Source organism: Thunnus albacares, chromosome 21 (genome assembly GCF_914725855.1).
Source record: "Thunnus albacares chromosome 21, fThuAlb1.1, whole genome shotgun sequence".
NCBI lineage: Eukaryota > Metazoa > Chordata > Actinopteri > Scombriformes > Scombridae > Thunnus > Thunnus albacares.
The window spans coordinates 16,956,319-16,973,224 of NC_058126.1; the positions used below are offsets into that span (position 1 = coordinate 16,956,319).

The 16,906-nt window shown below is 40.5% G+C and overlaps 1 protein-coding gene across 3 annotated transcripts in view; it reads right to left on the reverse strand.

The window, feature by feature from the left end:
* Positions 1–700: 700 nt before the first annotated feature.
* The window catches only part of LOC122972884 (trichohyalin-like), a 97,697-nt gene continuing 81,491 nt past the window's right edge, over positions 701–16,906 (reverse strand). For all 3 annotated transcript variants that reach the window (XM_044340279.1, XM_044340280.1, XM_044340278.1), the window contains 6 exons: positions 12,145–12,254; positions 11,830–11,904; positions 10,142–10,235; positions 9,998–10,038; positions 5,294–5,396; positions 701–1,964 (listed from right to left, as the gene is read on the reverse strand). In XM_044340279.1, the coding sequence (XP_044196214.1) occupies positions 1,566–1,964; positions 5,294–5,396; positions 9,998–10,038; positions 10,142–10,235; positions 11,830–11,904; positions 12,145–12,254 (822 nt within the window). In that variant the 3' untranslated portion in view covers positions 701–1,565. The remainder of the gene's footprint in view (positions 1,965–5,293; positions 5,397–9,997; positions 10,039–10,141; positions 10,236–11,829; positions 11,905–12,144; positions 12,255–16,906) is intronic.

Below are 16,906 nucleotides of genomic sequence, written 5' to 3' on the forward strand. Positions count from 1 at the left end.
GTGCATGCATGTGTGTTTGCACATAAAAGAAGGGTATTTCTGAGTGTGACATGGCAAATGAGGAAAACTAAGCTAACAAGGACATGCAGTTCTGCTCAAAATCATTAAAATATAGCCTACGACATCATGACCAGCTATATAACAGTTATGTATATACAGAACCAATGAAAGATAAAAAGCAAGACAGGTGGGGGAGTGTGTGTGTGTGTGTGGGGAGGGGGGGTGATGGCAAGATGAGGAAGCCAATTGTGGTCTGAGACCTGCTTTCCCCACAGTTCTCATTATCACAGTATAATGGTGCCTTTTCTGTTTAAGTTCAGATATTTGCATGCATCTTTTCCTTGTCTTTGCTTGTGTAAATTTGCAGGTGTGAATGCTCTTGTGTATAAAGAAAGGCATGAATCACCTGTAGATGCACGTGGGAAGACAGCAGGTCAATATGTGTTCTGTCATCCCTGCTTCAAGCACACATTTAGATTATTTATTCAAAAGGTTTTGCTGCCTAGCAATGTTGTTACTTGTGTCAACATCTTTCTCTGTCTCAGCAGTCATGTAAAATTGTAAAAATTCCTAAATATGGCATGCAAACAAGCAGAAAGAGAAGCAGGTAGCATTGTTAGCTTGCTGTTACAGGCATCCAACTGGCAGAAATTATTGACAGATGGAATAAAAATTGGAAGAAATGTTCAACCGCTTACAAATGTATCTGTTTTTATTTTTCTGTCATTACAACACATGGGCTCAAACATAGCAACAGGGAAACATCAATAAATAGTTTTTAAAAAGTATAAAACAAAATATAAAACATCTACAATATTAAACACCTAATGCACTCAGTCGCACGAGCACACAATAGCCCGCAGGCACGTAGAGAGAGACAGAAGCACGCAGACACGTAATGTACTCACACATAAAGACACACGGCCACATTTACCACAGTAGACGCGGGACACATGGCGCACAGCTGCAGCGTAATCAGAGACTGTGTTACAGCCATTCAGATCAACATCTGAGGTATGGCTGTGGATACTGATGATGTGCCGTCCCTCATTTATCCACAGTGAGACTCATCTCCAGTGTAAGACACATTCATCAACACTAAAGAATCCTCAGTTAGTCACTTCCTCTGTTTAGTTCATTTGCCTATTTATATTGATTATACTTCATCGGAGCTGTCTCCATTTTCAAGTAAGTTTCAGTGTTTAGTGCTAGAGTTTTGTCGTTAAAAAAGTAAATGCTAATGTTTTCAGGTACCGTTGCTCAGAGCATTGAGGATGCAATCGATGGATTTTTCAAGTAAAAAGTATTAGATTTTAAATCTAAAAGTCTTCATGACATAGTAGTAGAGTAAGATACATAAGAATAGAGTAAGAATATAGAATAAGGTGATTTTTTTGAAAGATTTGAGGGAATTCCATTATTCTCTGGTTCTGGAGCTCCCCTCAGGCAAAAGGCACCCTGGGACTTGACTTTGACCTGCAGGACATTAACCTTATACTGAGTACATTCCCTGGTGAGGAGATGGGGGTCAAAAAGTCATGACAGGTCAAAGTCTTCTGGGGGCTTTATTTGGTCAGATCCCTGCTTGTCCTCCCAGACCAACCATCTTCCAGAGAGGCTGAGACAGAGCGCTCTGCAGTCGGCCTCGTCCAGAACGCTTTACCCAAAGCCTGGGACTCACCTGGTCTCTCTACCCCAGTTCGGCTCAGCTTAGTTTGGGTTAGAATCCCTTCAGTGTCCCCGGTTGCTCGGTCCAGGCTCAGTGGATGAGGGAGGCGGAGGGATGAGGGAAAGGAGGTGGAGAGAGGAGGTGGGTGGGCACTTGGGGAATGGGGGAGGTGAATGGAGGAAGAGTGCTGGGAGGTGGGAGGAGGAGGGAGCAGTCGGTCCACTTGTCTACGCATGGACCTCTCCTCCTCCAGCTGCCTACGCAACCGCTTATTCTCTCTGCTGAGGGCGTTTAGCTGGAGAGGGAAAGAAAGAGACATTGAGAGAGATACGGAAACAGAGAGAGACTTTTACGGACAAAGAGAATAATAATATTTATGAAACAGAACCTTCATGGGTGATCATGAAACAGATTGAAGGAGGGGGGAAGAGGGACTATATTTGGGGAAGTTTCAAGTAAGAAAATCGGCGAGTTTAAATATCACAATTAAGTTAAATCAACCAAAGTACAAAACTCAATTGGAAGTTACCAATAAATATCAATCATCAAAAGTCAACAGCTATCATGTTGATGAAGTAGCCGACATCCCATTATGTGCTTAATTCATCTTTCACAGTTGCTTTCATGCCTGTTGAAACAGAAATGCAAATGGAAAATTGCAAAGGGGTTTTCAGGAGAGTATTCTGTTCACAGTTTGAAATGTTTGCAAGTGGGAGTCATGCGACGGTGTAAATTTCTACATGAAAACAACCAATTTGAGCGATCATTAGAGGTCGATTTGACATAAAATCATCCGTGACACAAAACAAATCGCACATCGTCAGAACATGATTGGACTCCCTGAAACACAATTACAGACTAGCTAAATTGAGGGTGTTTTATTTTTTGACAAGGACATTTGGGTAAAGGCAGGGGAGGAGTGTGAGTTAAAAAGTGGCTTTAAATGCAAAAGAAATAAAAGCATTTGCATTTGTTGTAAAGCGTGGTAATTATATGCAAAATGTGCCAGTCTAAAAATTGTAATAAGGCAGATAAAAGAGTATAAAAGATTTGAAATAATGTATTTTTAGCTGTGATGAAGAGTAAAATAAGTTAAAGGATGGAGAGACAAAGAGACATGTCGGGTAATGACAGTTGCACTCATCCACATCTGTTTTTTAGTGCGTGTGTGTGCGTCTGTGTGAAAGCTGCGGTTCAAGAATGATGTCACATCGACATGTCTGGCCATGTGTATGCATACGTCTGTGTGTGTGTGAGTGTGTGTGCTTGTGTGTTTGTGTGTGTTTGAGGGAGAGGGAAAAACACAAACGGAGATGAGACAGACACATTTCCGGATGGTTCCGCTAACATTACCCTTCCAGACACCATGCACACACACACACACACACACACACACACACACACACAAACACACACACACACACACGCTCAATAAATCTGAGCAAATGTATTACATCTGATGACTAGAAATAGCTGGGTCTTAGGCTTAACCCTCGAAGAGCCAATGACATGTCGATGTGTCAAAACTATCCTAAGACGCTTAAAGAGTATTTACTATCTTCAACAGGCAAACATATGAAAACGTGTTCATTTTATATTATGCCAAAAGCAATAGAATTTCTAGATGAAAAACATTGAGGTTGACATTTATAATTAACTGTATATTCAAGGGGACCTGTTTAATTTTCCTCGTCTTTGGTGGCTCTGGATGCTTTCCTAATTGCAAAGGAGGGGGGTGAAATTAAAAATCACAGCTTGTCTCCTCAACCTTCACATACTGTGGGTGAACTGGTGTGCGTATGTTTGGATGAAAAGGATGTGTATAAGTGTGTGGGGGGGGGGGTAGAAGGGGGTGGGGTGGAAGAGAAAGACAGAAAGGCACAGAGGGGGTGTTTTAATGCTAGGGAATGAGTGTGTTTGCACTTTTTCATTTGTATAGCTGGGTTTCCATTCAAGTATTTTAATACAAATTATGAAAATTACTGAGCTAGAAAAGCTTAATAAGAAAAAAGGAAATTTCCCCACGTTGGCAAAAAAGTTTTTCAATTCAGTTATTTTTGAGTTTTGGCTCAGTTGGCGTAGGACGATCTGCCCACCAAATTGTTTGAAATCCATTATGCTGTACTGTATGTAAGGAGCACCTGAAATTTGGAATACCTGTCTCGTTCTGTCCGTTGCTTAATCCATTCCTTTTTCATCTTTGCATGAAAACATGAAAGAATCTGGACATTAGCAGACGCTAAAGAACAATAACAGTTTCTCTAATGCTAATCAAGTCCTGAAAGAATCATTTTTTCCCCCTCTGATGCTCATCTTCATCCCAGTTGATGGAAATTCACTTAATTTGCATTTAATTTTGCGTGACATTCTCAAAGTTTGCATGAAATTTGCTTGACAGTTGGACGGAAATGTGGCTCATGTGTGTGCGTACGTTGTATACGGAGCGTTAATATAGCATGCGCCTGTGGGTGAACACTAAACCAGTTTGCGACTATGAGTAAATGAAACTGATCCAAAGCAGAGACACAGACCAGATTTATAACCCGACGCCTTTCTCATAGATAAACTGAGACATTCCATTCAGCTTCTTTACTGATATCTGTACGTGTGTGTGTGTGTGTGTGAGTGCGTACGTGAGTGTGTGTCCAGTGAACAGTGAAGGGAATAGCCTTGTGTAAATGAACTGTCTATATCCTATCCTTTCCGACTCCGCTTGTGTGTGCGTAGACTGTCCATGTTGGATCGATGTGTGTAATGATTCACACTAGAGATTAAGAGGTGCTATTACACACCCGACCTGTTAAACAACACGTCTCTTCTTCCTGTTCGTCTTCCTGCTCTTTCTTTCTCCACTGCACCACCTTCCTCTGTCTCTCTCTCTCTCACACACACACACACATACAAACACATATAGCTGATGCCGTTTGCTTTTCACTGAAACAACACTATATTCAAACTTCAACAAGTACCAGCTTTCGTCGTACCCTGTCAATCAGCGGGCTATTTCACAAACTAACAAAAGTCGGGTGAGCTGTTCCCCAGGCCCAGGAGTTTTGGAGAACTGAGGGGGCTGAAGAGTACTTTTGATTCTTTTCTCCTTTGGTGATTTGTTGACTCTTGTGAAGTTCAACACAGTAAAAAATGTCAGCTTTTCCTCAGAATATTCCTCTGTGTTTTTTCCCCCCACATTGTTTTATCACAGCGGGCCATTTCCCTACGCTGTCATGGAGAGATCAGCACGGCTGTATTGATATACATCCCTCTCTTAGTCTCATGAAAGGGAAATCATTTACCAGTGGAAAGAAACGTCACTGCTTTTTCCCGATACAATTTGTCCCCCCCTCCCCTCCCCGCCCCCTCCCCTCCCCTCCCCCACACCACACACACACCCCCACCCCGCTGCCGCCTTTTCACTTTTATCGTAGGAAGAGGAAATGGATGTCTGTGTGCGCCTGTGTGTAAGTGCGCGTGTGTGTTTTGAAGTTGGACGCATGAAAGCTTCCTCTTCTGTGTGAGCTCAACAGCAGGTGGGCCGGTGTGTGGGTGTGTGTTTGTATCTGTCGGGTAAAAGGACTGTCAGGACCCGGTGTGTGTCTATATACACGCGTGCGCGCGCGCTCTTACTTGTTGATTTAGCATTCCGATGGCCTCCAGGTTGCTTCGCAGTCTGGTCTGCATGTCCTCGATTTTGCTAAGATTTAGAGCCACACAACCCTGCTTTTCCACGCTGGAACACAAGCACACACAAAAAAAACCATGTATGAGATATTAACTTTGACATCTTTAAATCCCGCAGTAGTTTAAGAAAGCAGAATGATAAAAACTAAAGACTAAGAGAAACTGGTTCATGTGCAGTTTAATACATAAAAGTATATTAAGTATACACTTGCTTGCATCAAGGTAAACTTTTAAACTCTACTATAATGATATGTATTTGCCTTGCAAAACAGTTTCAATCAAATGTCCTCAAAATCTGGGGCATAAAGACGTTGGCGTACATCATCTTCATTATAACCATCTTCATAATAACTTATTACTAAACTCAAAGATGGGTGAGCAAATGGGTTCCAGAAATCATTAAATTATATATGAAAGCGTATACAAAAACAAAACGAACACAACCGCAGCCAGGGAACATTAAGAGTACAAGAAGCCATTTAAGATTTTAACTGTTTATTAAAAACGTTTTGGGAAATGACAAACAAATGTTAGGGTCTGCTATCTTCAGACCCAGGGCTGACTAAGGAATGTCTATTAAATTAATGACGGTGGATAATGGTGCTCTGTACGGGCTGAAGAGCTTGCTGCCCCCGCTTTACGCTCTTTCTTTCACGCCCCAGTGAACCTGTCCAGTTAGCATTCGGAAAAACCTTCTAAATACTTTATTGAAGACTTCTTAGCCCATTAAAGTACCACTGTACCTCCCCAATGTTAATTTTCTTGTAAAAAAGCAAGCTGGGATTTTCTATCAGAGCAGCGGATGGAAAGACGGTCCCGTTTTGCTTCAGTTGAGAAGACGCACACGCTCATCGAAACGCTAATAAATGGCATCATTGTTCCTGTAGATGTGTGTGAGCTGAGATGTGCGCGCACGCATGCACACACGCACACACACACACACACACTTTTGGCCCTATTAGCCACAACTTAAAACATTTAAGATCCGAGGAGACACTTGAAGGAAATGCTAATATATGAACTGACATTTTTGTCTGAAAAGTTTATGAGAATCATTTTAGTGAAACTATTCAGCTTCCATGTATTTGTAACCACTGATGGTAAACCTCAACCAAGAGACAACAAGAAAATAAGCAACAGTGGCAGTAACACTACTTCCTACAAACGCTATCCAGTCAACTATCCCAACCAGCTCTACACAGTTATTTCTCTTTTGATTTGGGAGCAGATCAATCATACTGATGCATTTAAATTTTTGAGATACTGATATGGAAAAAGATGCAACTTTGAGTGACAGCACTTTAAAAAAACTTTTTTCTTCTAAACAACCAAAGAAGAAGAACAAAACCAGTAGTGAAGCACTGATGTGCAGCCCTCATAGTTCATATTCAGTAAAAAAGTCTTTCAAGGAATGAATATGATCCAGTGATTTGTCTGAGTTGTCAAATGTGTCACTTAACACACAGTTATTTTCATAAAGCACTATCTGACAAATACAAAGATATTTATATTTCTTATCTTTTTCCACATGCAGTATCAGATTCAAGTTTGGACACACTTTCTCATTGAAGGGAATGTGAAGGTATGACCAAACTTTTGACTGTATGTACAAATAGAAAATGGACCACATTATTCATTTAAAAAAAATCCATACATACACCATCTGACAGACCATAATCTGAATCACTGCCCATTACACAACTAACTCATTTAGCCCGGCCAATGTAAGCATTTTTTTTTTTTTTTTTTAAAGAAACCTAATTTCCTGAAAATGACATTCATAAACTGAACATAATTGCAACTGACCCTTCCAGATCTTTTAATTTCACACCATAATGATGATACAAAGAACATTAATAAGTAGAAATTCTGGAATTTCCTTTGATCATTTAAATTGTAAATGCCTTTTAAAATATGTGTTCCACGAGTTTCTACTGCTACAGCGAAGAAAAAAACAAGACGCATAAACTTAAAAGCACGAGCCAACTACATAAAGATCCCTCGCATGATTTAAACGCTTTCGTAGATGGTAATGTGGTCTTCAGCAGATCATGAAACATCACCACCACTGAGACAACTGTGTGAGATTTATGCGCCCAATGTGAGAAGGCATGCAGCGATGCGCTGAGCACTTGGCATGACGCCTGTGTAAACATGTGTTCCTGTGTTTACACGCAAACATGGATGTGTGTAATTAGTGGCTTAACCCAATCAGTGTGTGTATAATTACAGTCATTAGTGTCAAAGCCAAGCTGCCATGCTCTCTAAACCAGGCAATAAACTACATGGTTCCTCTCTTCCTCCAATCTCGCTCTCATCTTTCTTATTTACTGCTCTCATATTGCTGTAAATTTTATGCAAGACTTGACTCTCCCCTTACACGGTCTCTTTCTTATCTCCTCTTTCTGTTTCTCTGTCTCTTCAGTTCTCTGTGTTTGTACAAATCCTCTGCTGTGATCACTGGGTGCTCTTAATTGGAAGCACATCGTTAGTGGTGCGACTGATGATGCCTGATGCTTTATGAGCACTTCCCCCAGATGGCTTGTGTCACACAGTCACTGAGTCAGTGGTGCCGGCAGCGAAAATCATCAATCTCTGCTTCCACCACTGCTTGAATTTCAATTTGCACTGGTATTTTAGCATTTTGAGATATTATTTGAGATACTTTGAGGTGAAACGAGAAATATTTTGATAGCAAATCATTTAATTAGTTTGAGACTGCAGTATAATTGCCATTTGGATTTCGGAGCAATCCTTGTATATTGCTTTACAGCACAAACATTGCTCCGTGATACAAAACAGGATCCATTTTTTCATTGTAAGGGCTGTTTGTCTGAGTTAATCCTTCTTCTTGCTATTCATATTAAACACTTCTGGAGGGAAGACAAGGAGTGAAAACACACCATGCTACACATAGCACCTTAGAGAAGGATTTTACAGGCACATTGAGCAACATGAACATGATCTGAGAGGTTTTGATGGGGTTGTTGATCACCAGATAGTGCCTTCATTGTGCATTTATTGCCATGTATTTTTAGATATTAAAGCTACAAAGTATTGTTCTCAAGCAAAATATCACATTATTTTGCTCTGTGATATACAAGCCAATCCCGACAAATGTTCTTGTATTTTTTTTATAACAAATGCATCACAACTGTCCTCTTAGTATTACTATCAAAGGAAGCTTGTGGTGAGAGTCTTTACCTAACCGCTGTTTCCAAGATCACCTCGTTCTTTTATCAATCTAAATTTCTCCTCAGCTTTCTGTGGGTTTTATTAGTACAAAATGCCATCCGCAATGTGAAGCCATGAAGCTCCAGCTGCTATGGAACAGTAGGCCATGTAATCATAATAAATTTCTTTAATAAAGGCATATCTAATGACAAAACCTTCACACCGTGTTGATTGCTGTCAGTGATAGTGACACTGTGAAGATATCCCCTTTGCCACCAGTAATGAGATTTACACACTGAATGTATATGGCTGCCATGCAAATATCATGACATATCTGTTGCCTTATAGATGTATGATTTTCATACATATGGCATTTTGGGTGTGTGTGTGTGTATATGTGTGTGTGTGTGTGTTGGGGGGTGGGGGGGTACAATAATGAAATGAAATAAATTAAGACTCCTCCTAATAAAGAAAAAGAAGAAGAGAGAATGGATGAGGAGACACTATGGAAGAGGCTTTCATTCACTGTTTTTATCTCATTCCATGTTATTATATTCGGCTCAATCAAAACCCCTCTTATGCATACATCTATATGAACTGCCTCTCTCACTCCGTCCCTCTCTCTCGCTCATTCGCATATGAGGGAAAGACAAAGAAAAGCGATTCATCTTTCTGTCGCGGCCCCTTAATGATATCATTAAAATGACTGACAGCTTTGAATAGCATTGGAAAACCTACCCCAGTCAAAACAAATCTGATCCGTTTTGGAAACAGAGCCTGGTGGTTCGTTAGGGGAGGGGCGCAACACGAGTGTGCGTATGCGTGTAAAACGGGGGTGAGGTGTGGAGGGGGGGGGGTTGTTAATGAGGGAGACCTTAGGGGGTCACATTGGGGGTATGGGAAGTACTGCTGCAGGCAGGTGCCCCCACAAACACCCTCTCTCTCTCTCTCTCTCTCTCACGCACACACACACACACACACCCTCCTTTCTCACCTCCATCCTACACCCAATCCCATCTGTGCCACATTCATTTTCATTGCCTTAATGAACATAATAAATATATCTCCTCTCTATTGATGAATGCTATTTGACAGCCATGGGGGTGGCAAGCAGGAGAGGATGGGCCCTTGATTGGAGTGTAATCATTGTTAAAGGCACAGCATGAATAACGCATTCAGATTGAAGAAGAGACATAACACGCACACACGCGCACACACACAAACAGGCACACACAGGTGGCTAGGCCCAGGGGGTGTTTCATTCACAACTTGGCACTCCTGCTGTTATTATCATCATCAGCTTTGTTTGGGCTAGATTGTGTGTGAAAGAGCGAAACATGGTGGGTAACGCTTTTGTTGGATGTGAATGCTAAACTCTGATCAGCTGGTGGATGCACACAAATGTATGTACTTATATGTACAGTCACACACGCTCACACACACACACACACACACATACACACACAGATGACTCACATTCTCTCGTCTTGCCATGTGCCCTGGTCTCGGATCTGGGCCTGCAAACAATTATAAAATGAAAAACAAACCTGTTTGTGATCGACTCTCTTTTTGTCTCTCCCTATTTGTACTTCATTGCTTTTCCCCTCTGCACTTGTTCACCTTGAAGCGTCCCATCTCTCTCTCCTTCTCATCCGCCACTTCTTTCAGTCTCTTTACCTCCACTTTAAGTGTGTCATTAGCCTCCTGAAGATGTCTGACAAAGCGAGGGAGATGCAGAGACAGAGTTAAACAGGGAAATATACATAGTGAGGCAGACACACAGAGAAAGACAAGACACTATTATCATCAAGAGACTCTTGTTAACATGGCAGACAAAATATTCCGCCACACAACGGCAATGGTGCTTATGTCTCTCAGTGTTGAGAAGAGCCTTTAACTAGCAATTCAGGCATTATCAGCAGTTCAGACACACAAACACATGTACACATATCATGGTCCATTATAATGAAATGCTATATTTCTGGTGCTATTTATCACCTACCTTTGTGGCTATTTGTTTTACTTATTTATTATGCCACCAATTTTCAGACTCCAGAACTACTAAAAAGAAGTTGTTATTTACATGTTTAGTGTACTATTAAATTGCAGATCTGAAGCATGAAGTTGTTTTACAATATCGGAGCAGACACAGAAATATCACATTGCATGCATATTCAGGGAAGGTGCTGTGCACAAGAGGAGGAAATGTTCAATGAGATATAACTGCATGTAACCTTTGTGTTCCAGGTGTATAAAGTCTGTTACTATTGCCACAGGTTACCATAGCAAAAACACACACACACATATACACACACACACACTAAAATCAGCTTTTTCTCAATTGGGGGACACAGCTTTTGTCTCCAATTGGACAAGCCATTCCCAATTAACTGGTCTTTAGTCTGAAATGTATCCCCGAAAATAGCCTATGAAAGACCCCCCCCCCCCCCCCCCCCCCACACACACACACACACACACACACGCACACACACGCACACACACACACACAACGAAAGTTTCAAGAGAAAGGAAAAAGCAGACACACAGACAGTTGTGGTGCTGCTGGGCGGGCCTCAGGGAGGTATGGCACCACAGGGGGGTGGGATGACAGAAGACGGCTAGACCACTTTGATCTCTAGAAAGAGGAATATGGCACGCCCATGTCTGTGTGTATTGTGTGTGTGCCTGTGTGAGTCATGATGATGCACACATGCAGAAAAGACTGTCAGGTGCAAGTATGTTAAAGAGTCCACTTGAATCACACCAACACATGCACAGACACACATGCTGTACATAAACACACACACACACACACACACACACACACACAGTCATGTTTCCATCATTTCAGAGGACATTACATTGACTTACATTCATTTCCTAGAGTCTTATCCTAACTCTAACCATAACCACTACTTGCCTAACCCTAACCCTTACCCTAACCTTAACATAACCATAAATTAATCTTAATTTTAAACCAAGTCTTGACCCTAAAATCAATGATTTATGTTAAGGGGACTTTCCTTTTATCCTCATAGGGGAGTCGAGTCCCCACAACATGACTGTTTAAACAGATTTATGTCCCCACAACATGAGGAACACTTGGTACACACACACATACAAACTTCTGCTAAGAAAGGTGACCTATTGCAGGTGTAATGGTTAGCTGAGATGTTTTTTTTTTCCACATCTTTAGTCATCTGTAGTAAACAAATATACTGCACAGGGTTGAGACATACATGTACACACAGATGTCCAATTATACAAACAAAAATTAACCAATTAAGAGTGTATATAAAAAATCTCACTCTTTCTCTTCAGTGATGATGAGCAGCATCTTGTTTTGGGCCTTCATCTGGGCAGTGAGGCTCTCATTGGAAGCCCTGAAAGAGAAAAACTTCACTAGGTAACATTTTTAAGAAGATATACTGTATACTCCTGCCAGTTACTATACAGTATTTTGCAGCATTAATTAATGAACACTAAAATTCATTAACAGTAGTTGTTTTTGACGTCAAAATGCACAAAAAAAAGATGAAAAAATGCATAATAGAACCGATGCAAACATACGCAATATTGCAACTTGCTTTTTATAACACATCACGTGGTGAGTATGTTCATACTTTCGTTCAGTGATCCAACAGTTGACATTAGCCATGACCAGCTGGCTCTCATGGCGAAGGTTTGCATTGTCTGACCACATCACCTCGAGCTCAGACCTGAGTGTGTCCACCTGCAACATAGAGCCAGCAATATGCCAACAATGTAAAATGCAGCGCATAGCTTTTTCAGGTTTCCCCTCTATTTAATTATTTTCCTAAATTTAAAAACCATTTGTCTATTCTGAGTGTTTTTGTGGAGCACAGAATCTGCAAGACCAACTCTCACCCTATTCATATTTAATATGTACTCTTAAGGTTTGCAGTATAAAAATACATATATAGGAAAATATTAACATCTAACACTGGCTTTCTTCATTTAGAAGGGATTTAGGTCTTCCTCTCTCTCTCTCTCTCTACACACACACACACACACACTATATATATATAAATGTGGGGTGGAGGAAGCCAAAGGTGTGAAATAAAGGAAGGTAAAAAAGGGGGATAAGTGAGGCTCTAATAGATGGGAAGGAAATAAAGGGCAAAAATAAATGTCAAAAATAGAGCATAATAGCAATACAAGAGAAAAATTAGTTAAATGGGGAATAATGGGGGATGAAGCAGATGGCATTTGCAGATGCAGGTATAAATAGCAGGGTGAGGTATTAAGCAGGTGCAAAGGAGGAAAGATGGTGGATGGCGGGGGTGGGGGGTGAAGACTGAAGACAAGATTGCAGAGAGGAGAAGACTGGTGTGGGGTGAAAAACAGGGACGGGATGGCACTGGACAAACTGCTGACTTTTTCATTCTGCTTATCAGTCAGGACCTTTCCAGGCCTAAACTCTGGGGACCCTGACACATTACCCTTATCGACATGGAAACACCTTGATATACCATACCATCTACCCACAAAGACTTGGGCAAACATGAAAAAAAAAAAAAGTTTCCAATATGTGGGCCATGATTTAAGTATCCAAAAATGTCATATGATTAACCTGAAATGTCAGAAAATCAACCGCTTTGTGAGATGAATTCTGTGCATGTGTGTGTATGTCTGCATGTGTATTTTGAATACCATGTATACAAAATATTTCTCTGTTGATATGCATCTAGAAGAGTTAAATATAAGACAGAGATAAAGAGACAGCAGACTTTGCCGATGCAGGGCTGAATGAAAAAAACAGATGTAAACTGGAGTATTGTTGTTACTGATGACTTTTTTTTTTAGAGAAAAAGAGTGTATGACAAGACCCTTATCCTTCATTTTATCATCAAATGCCTTCAGTGAACAGGACAACACAGAGAATTATGAAATGTTTGTAGTATTTATAAAGTGTCTGTTGATCTGGTGATTGTTTGTGATTAAACAGAACATCCGAAATACGGCGTGTCAATATGTTAGCCGCAATGGGCTACAGGAGCGCTCCCTCTGCATCCCCCTATATGACAGCTTTTAGTTGCCTGAGGTAAAAAAAGAGGCCCGTAGCTAAATGCCAGGCTGGAGAGATGTAAGCTTTTAAGTTATTTACAACTTAACCTAAGATGAGTCAGTCTAAACTTGTACCACATCAGCCCTGGGCTACAGAGAGGACAGCCAGTTCAAAAGTTGAACGGTGCAAAAGTTGAACATCATTTGTGTCACATGATCTAGGTGTGGGACACAAGGGGTTTTGCCTATGTTTTTTGAAGCATAATGTACAGTGTAATACTAACATTGGCTGCAAATGTTTAAGGCGTGCACACTAAATGAGCAAATACTGCTAAATGAGCAAATACTGTACCTGTTTTCTAATACCTGATATCAGATAAATGGACACATTGCAGAGAGAAATACAAAAGAAACAGAACTTCCGGTGCAAATCAGCATGCTGACATGCAGGAGTATAAGGCGCAGTGAGGAGGTGACTCTCAGTAAAGACAGATTTGGACAAAACAAAAACCGTGAGGTCCGACTTTGTCCAATATTTACAAAGTCTGTGAGATGTAGCATGCGACTCGGGGAAACTCTCAGTTGTCACAGTAAAGTGAAATAGTGTGAGTGCATTTCAAGAGGAGAATTACTCTTCATCAACACAAATGAATAGGCAGTCTTAGATGTGAAAGGAAGTTGTGAAGATGAAAGTGGCACATAATCAATAATTCAAATTGCATAACATGATGAAGAATTACGCTTTTAATTACATTTGGATTAAAGAAGCACTGCGTTTCAACAAATAAAGCAATGAAGAAAAAGTGTGGGAAGAATGAAATTAGATCAAGCAAATCATTGAATTTTGAGGAATAAACTGAGTCAGGGCATCAATCGTAATTACATTTATCAATGGTGAAATAAATATTGTGAATCCCCTGTTGTTTAGGATTTCATTCCTGTTTTGTCTCATGCATCGACACACCGTCACGTGAAGCAACTTCTGCTGTGAACTTATTGGCCAAAACCAAACAATAATACACCATTATTAATTATATACACAAAACCATAAAACTGTACAATTCAAAAGCTCAAACACACCCATACTCACAATACATCTGTACACACACACACACACAGACACACACACACTGGCAGGATCTGTGGCGTGTTGTAATGACAGTAATTACCTGTGGTCTCACATTAACATCTCCCTCCTGACTGTCTGACTGGCTCTGCTGGTGGAGGGATGTAAATCGCAGCGCAAGTCTGATGTTGTGATTAGGACTAAATTACACACCATCACTCTGTTTCCACCAGAGTCTAGGGAGGTAGTGAAAGGGTGTGTGAAAAAGAGGGGGGAGAGTGTGTGTGTGTGTGAGAGAGAGACAGAGAGGGAGGGACATTTAGAGAAAAAGGGAAAAGGACAAGGAGGTGCGATTCGAAGCAGGGGGAGGAGTAAAGTAGCAAACCTGCTTAACATTTAGATTGGTTTTGTTGCACAAATATTTTAGCAGATGATGGGGGCTAAAAGGGGCAACAAAATGCATTTGGGACACACTTACAACCAAGTTTAGTGATACCACTGGTCCTTTCTGTTATATGCTAGAAAATACGAGTTGACTATGCGGTGCTGGTGAAGGATTTGGAATCTTTACAGCTGCTGGAACAGTATTTATCATTTTGATAGTTTATTCTATCAAAGAAGGCAGAGTTGTCTAGTCCACACTCCACATTTTTCATTGACAAAAGATGGAAGATGGACTTTGTGGACTCACACAATCTTTCTGAACTTATACATCTGAATGAACTTTTCATGACAATCCTCAAAGCCTACCTGCAGACAGAAAAAAAATGATTGTGGGGACTTTAGCAGTTAATGGATTTTCCATCTTTTCTGTTCTCCATGGAGCTGTGGACTAGTATCACATTGCACATTAGCTGCACAGGACAGAAGTGCATTTTCACTAAAACAGACCAACCTGCTCAAGGTCACGGGATAAACATAATTCAAAGTAAACTTCACTGGGTAAAGAGAGGAAGATGAAAATGAGGACAAAATCAGAAACAGATTGCCTGGTTGTTGCCACCATCATCATCAAACTGCCAGAGCTGAATATGAGCCATTACTCTGTTCCACTCAGCTCATCAGAGCACATCCTCTCATCAAATTAATGAACACATTTATTGTTAAACACGTTTTTATAAAACATTCATTCATTCTGTCTAATTAAAAGACCCAACAGGCCTGACATCACTTAAATATGCATACTTATCACTCACAGGGTCTGAATTAAAGATCTACAAGCGTGTGTGTGTGTGTGTGTGTGTGTGTGTGTGTGTGTGTGTGTGTACTGTATGTGTGCATGTACGATGGCACTAGAGAATGAGGTTTCCTAAGCAGGTCTTCTCACTCTAGACTTAATGGTGATAATCATGGCGTGACCCAACATTAAGACCGTGAGTGTGTGTGTTTATGTGTGTCCCACTCTCCCTAATGGTGACGATGATGACATGTTCTCCATTAGACTAGTCAGTGGGCCACAGCAGATCTAGCATATTAATGATGCTGATGATGGCTTCTTTAATTACCTTCGTCTGCTGCTGCATGGCCCGACTCCTTTTCCCTGAGTCCTTTCATCACACACTCTCCTACGCATGCTGCCGAGTTGTTTATCAGCGGCTGCCATTATTGAAGTCCCCTATCTTGCATCTAGCCTGCATGAGCACAACTACATTAACTACAGCCTTGGAACAAGATTCTCCACCACTTCCCAGGTACATGAAGTTCCCTCATCTAATAGGTATCATTTTAATACTGTATATACAGAAGACTTCAAAACCATTTTGTAACAACCCATCAGAAATTTGTTCATAGCCCAGAGTATGAAAAACCATCAGGCACCAAAAGCTACCGTTGAATACTTGATAAGATTTGTACTTTTTTACTTTCTTTGACACTGTATTTGCTGTATACTGTATATTAATTGAGCGACGTTTTTGTATTGCTGCTTGTTTTCAGAGAACATTTTAAGTTGCATAGTTATCATAAAATTGTTATATAACTATTAATTTAATTTTTAAAAAAAGCTTTGTAAATGGAAAAAAAGTCAAAAATAAATAAATTTGGTTTTGGTATTGTATCAAACCGTAGGTATCGTATTAGCAAATTCAATACAAATCCCACTCTTAGAAGTGACTGGATTTCATTGTGTTAGTCCATTAGCTCTTCATTCTTTTTTACTTAAATCTTGTGGTTAAAGAAGTGCACCAGAATTGGCAAAACATGCAACCCGTGTAATGCTGCTTCTAAGACTGCTACAATTGTTAATGTATAAACCTCTCTCCCACAGTAAAACCCCATAAATATGTCCTGGA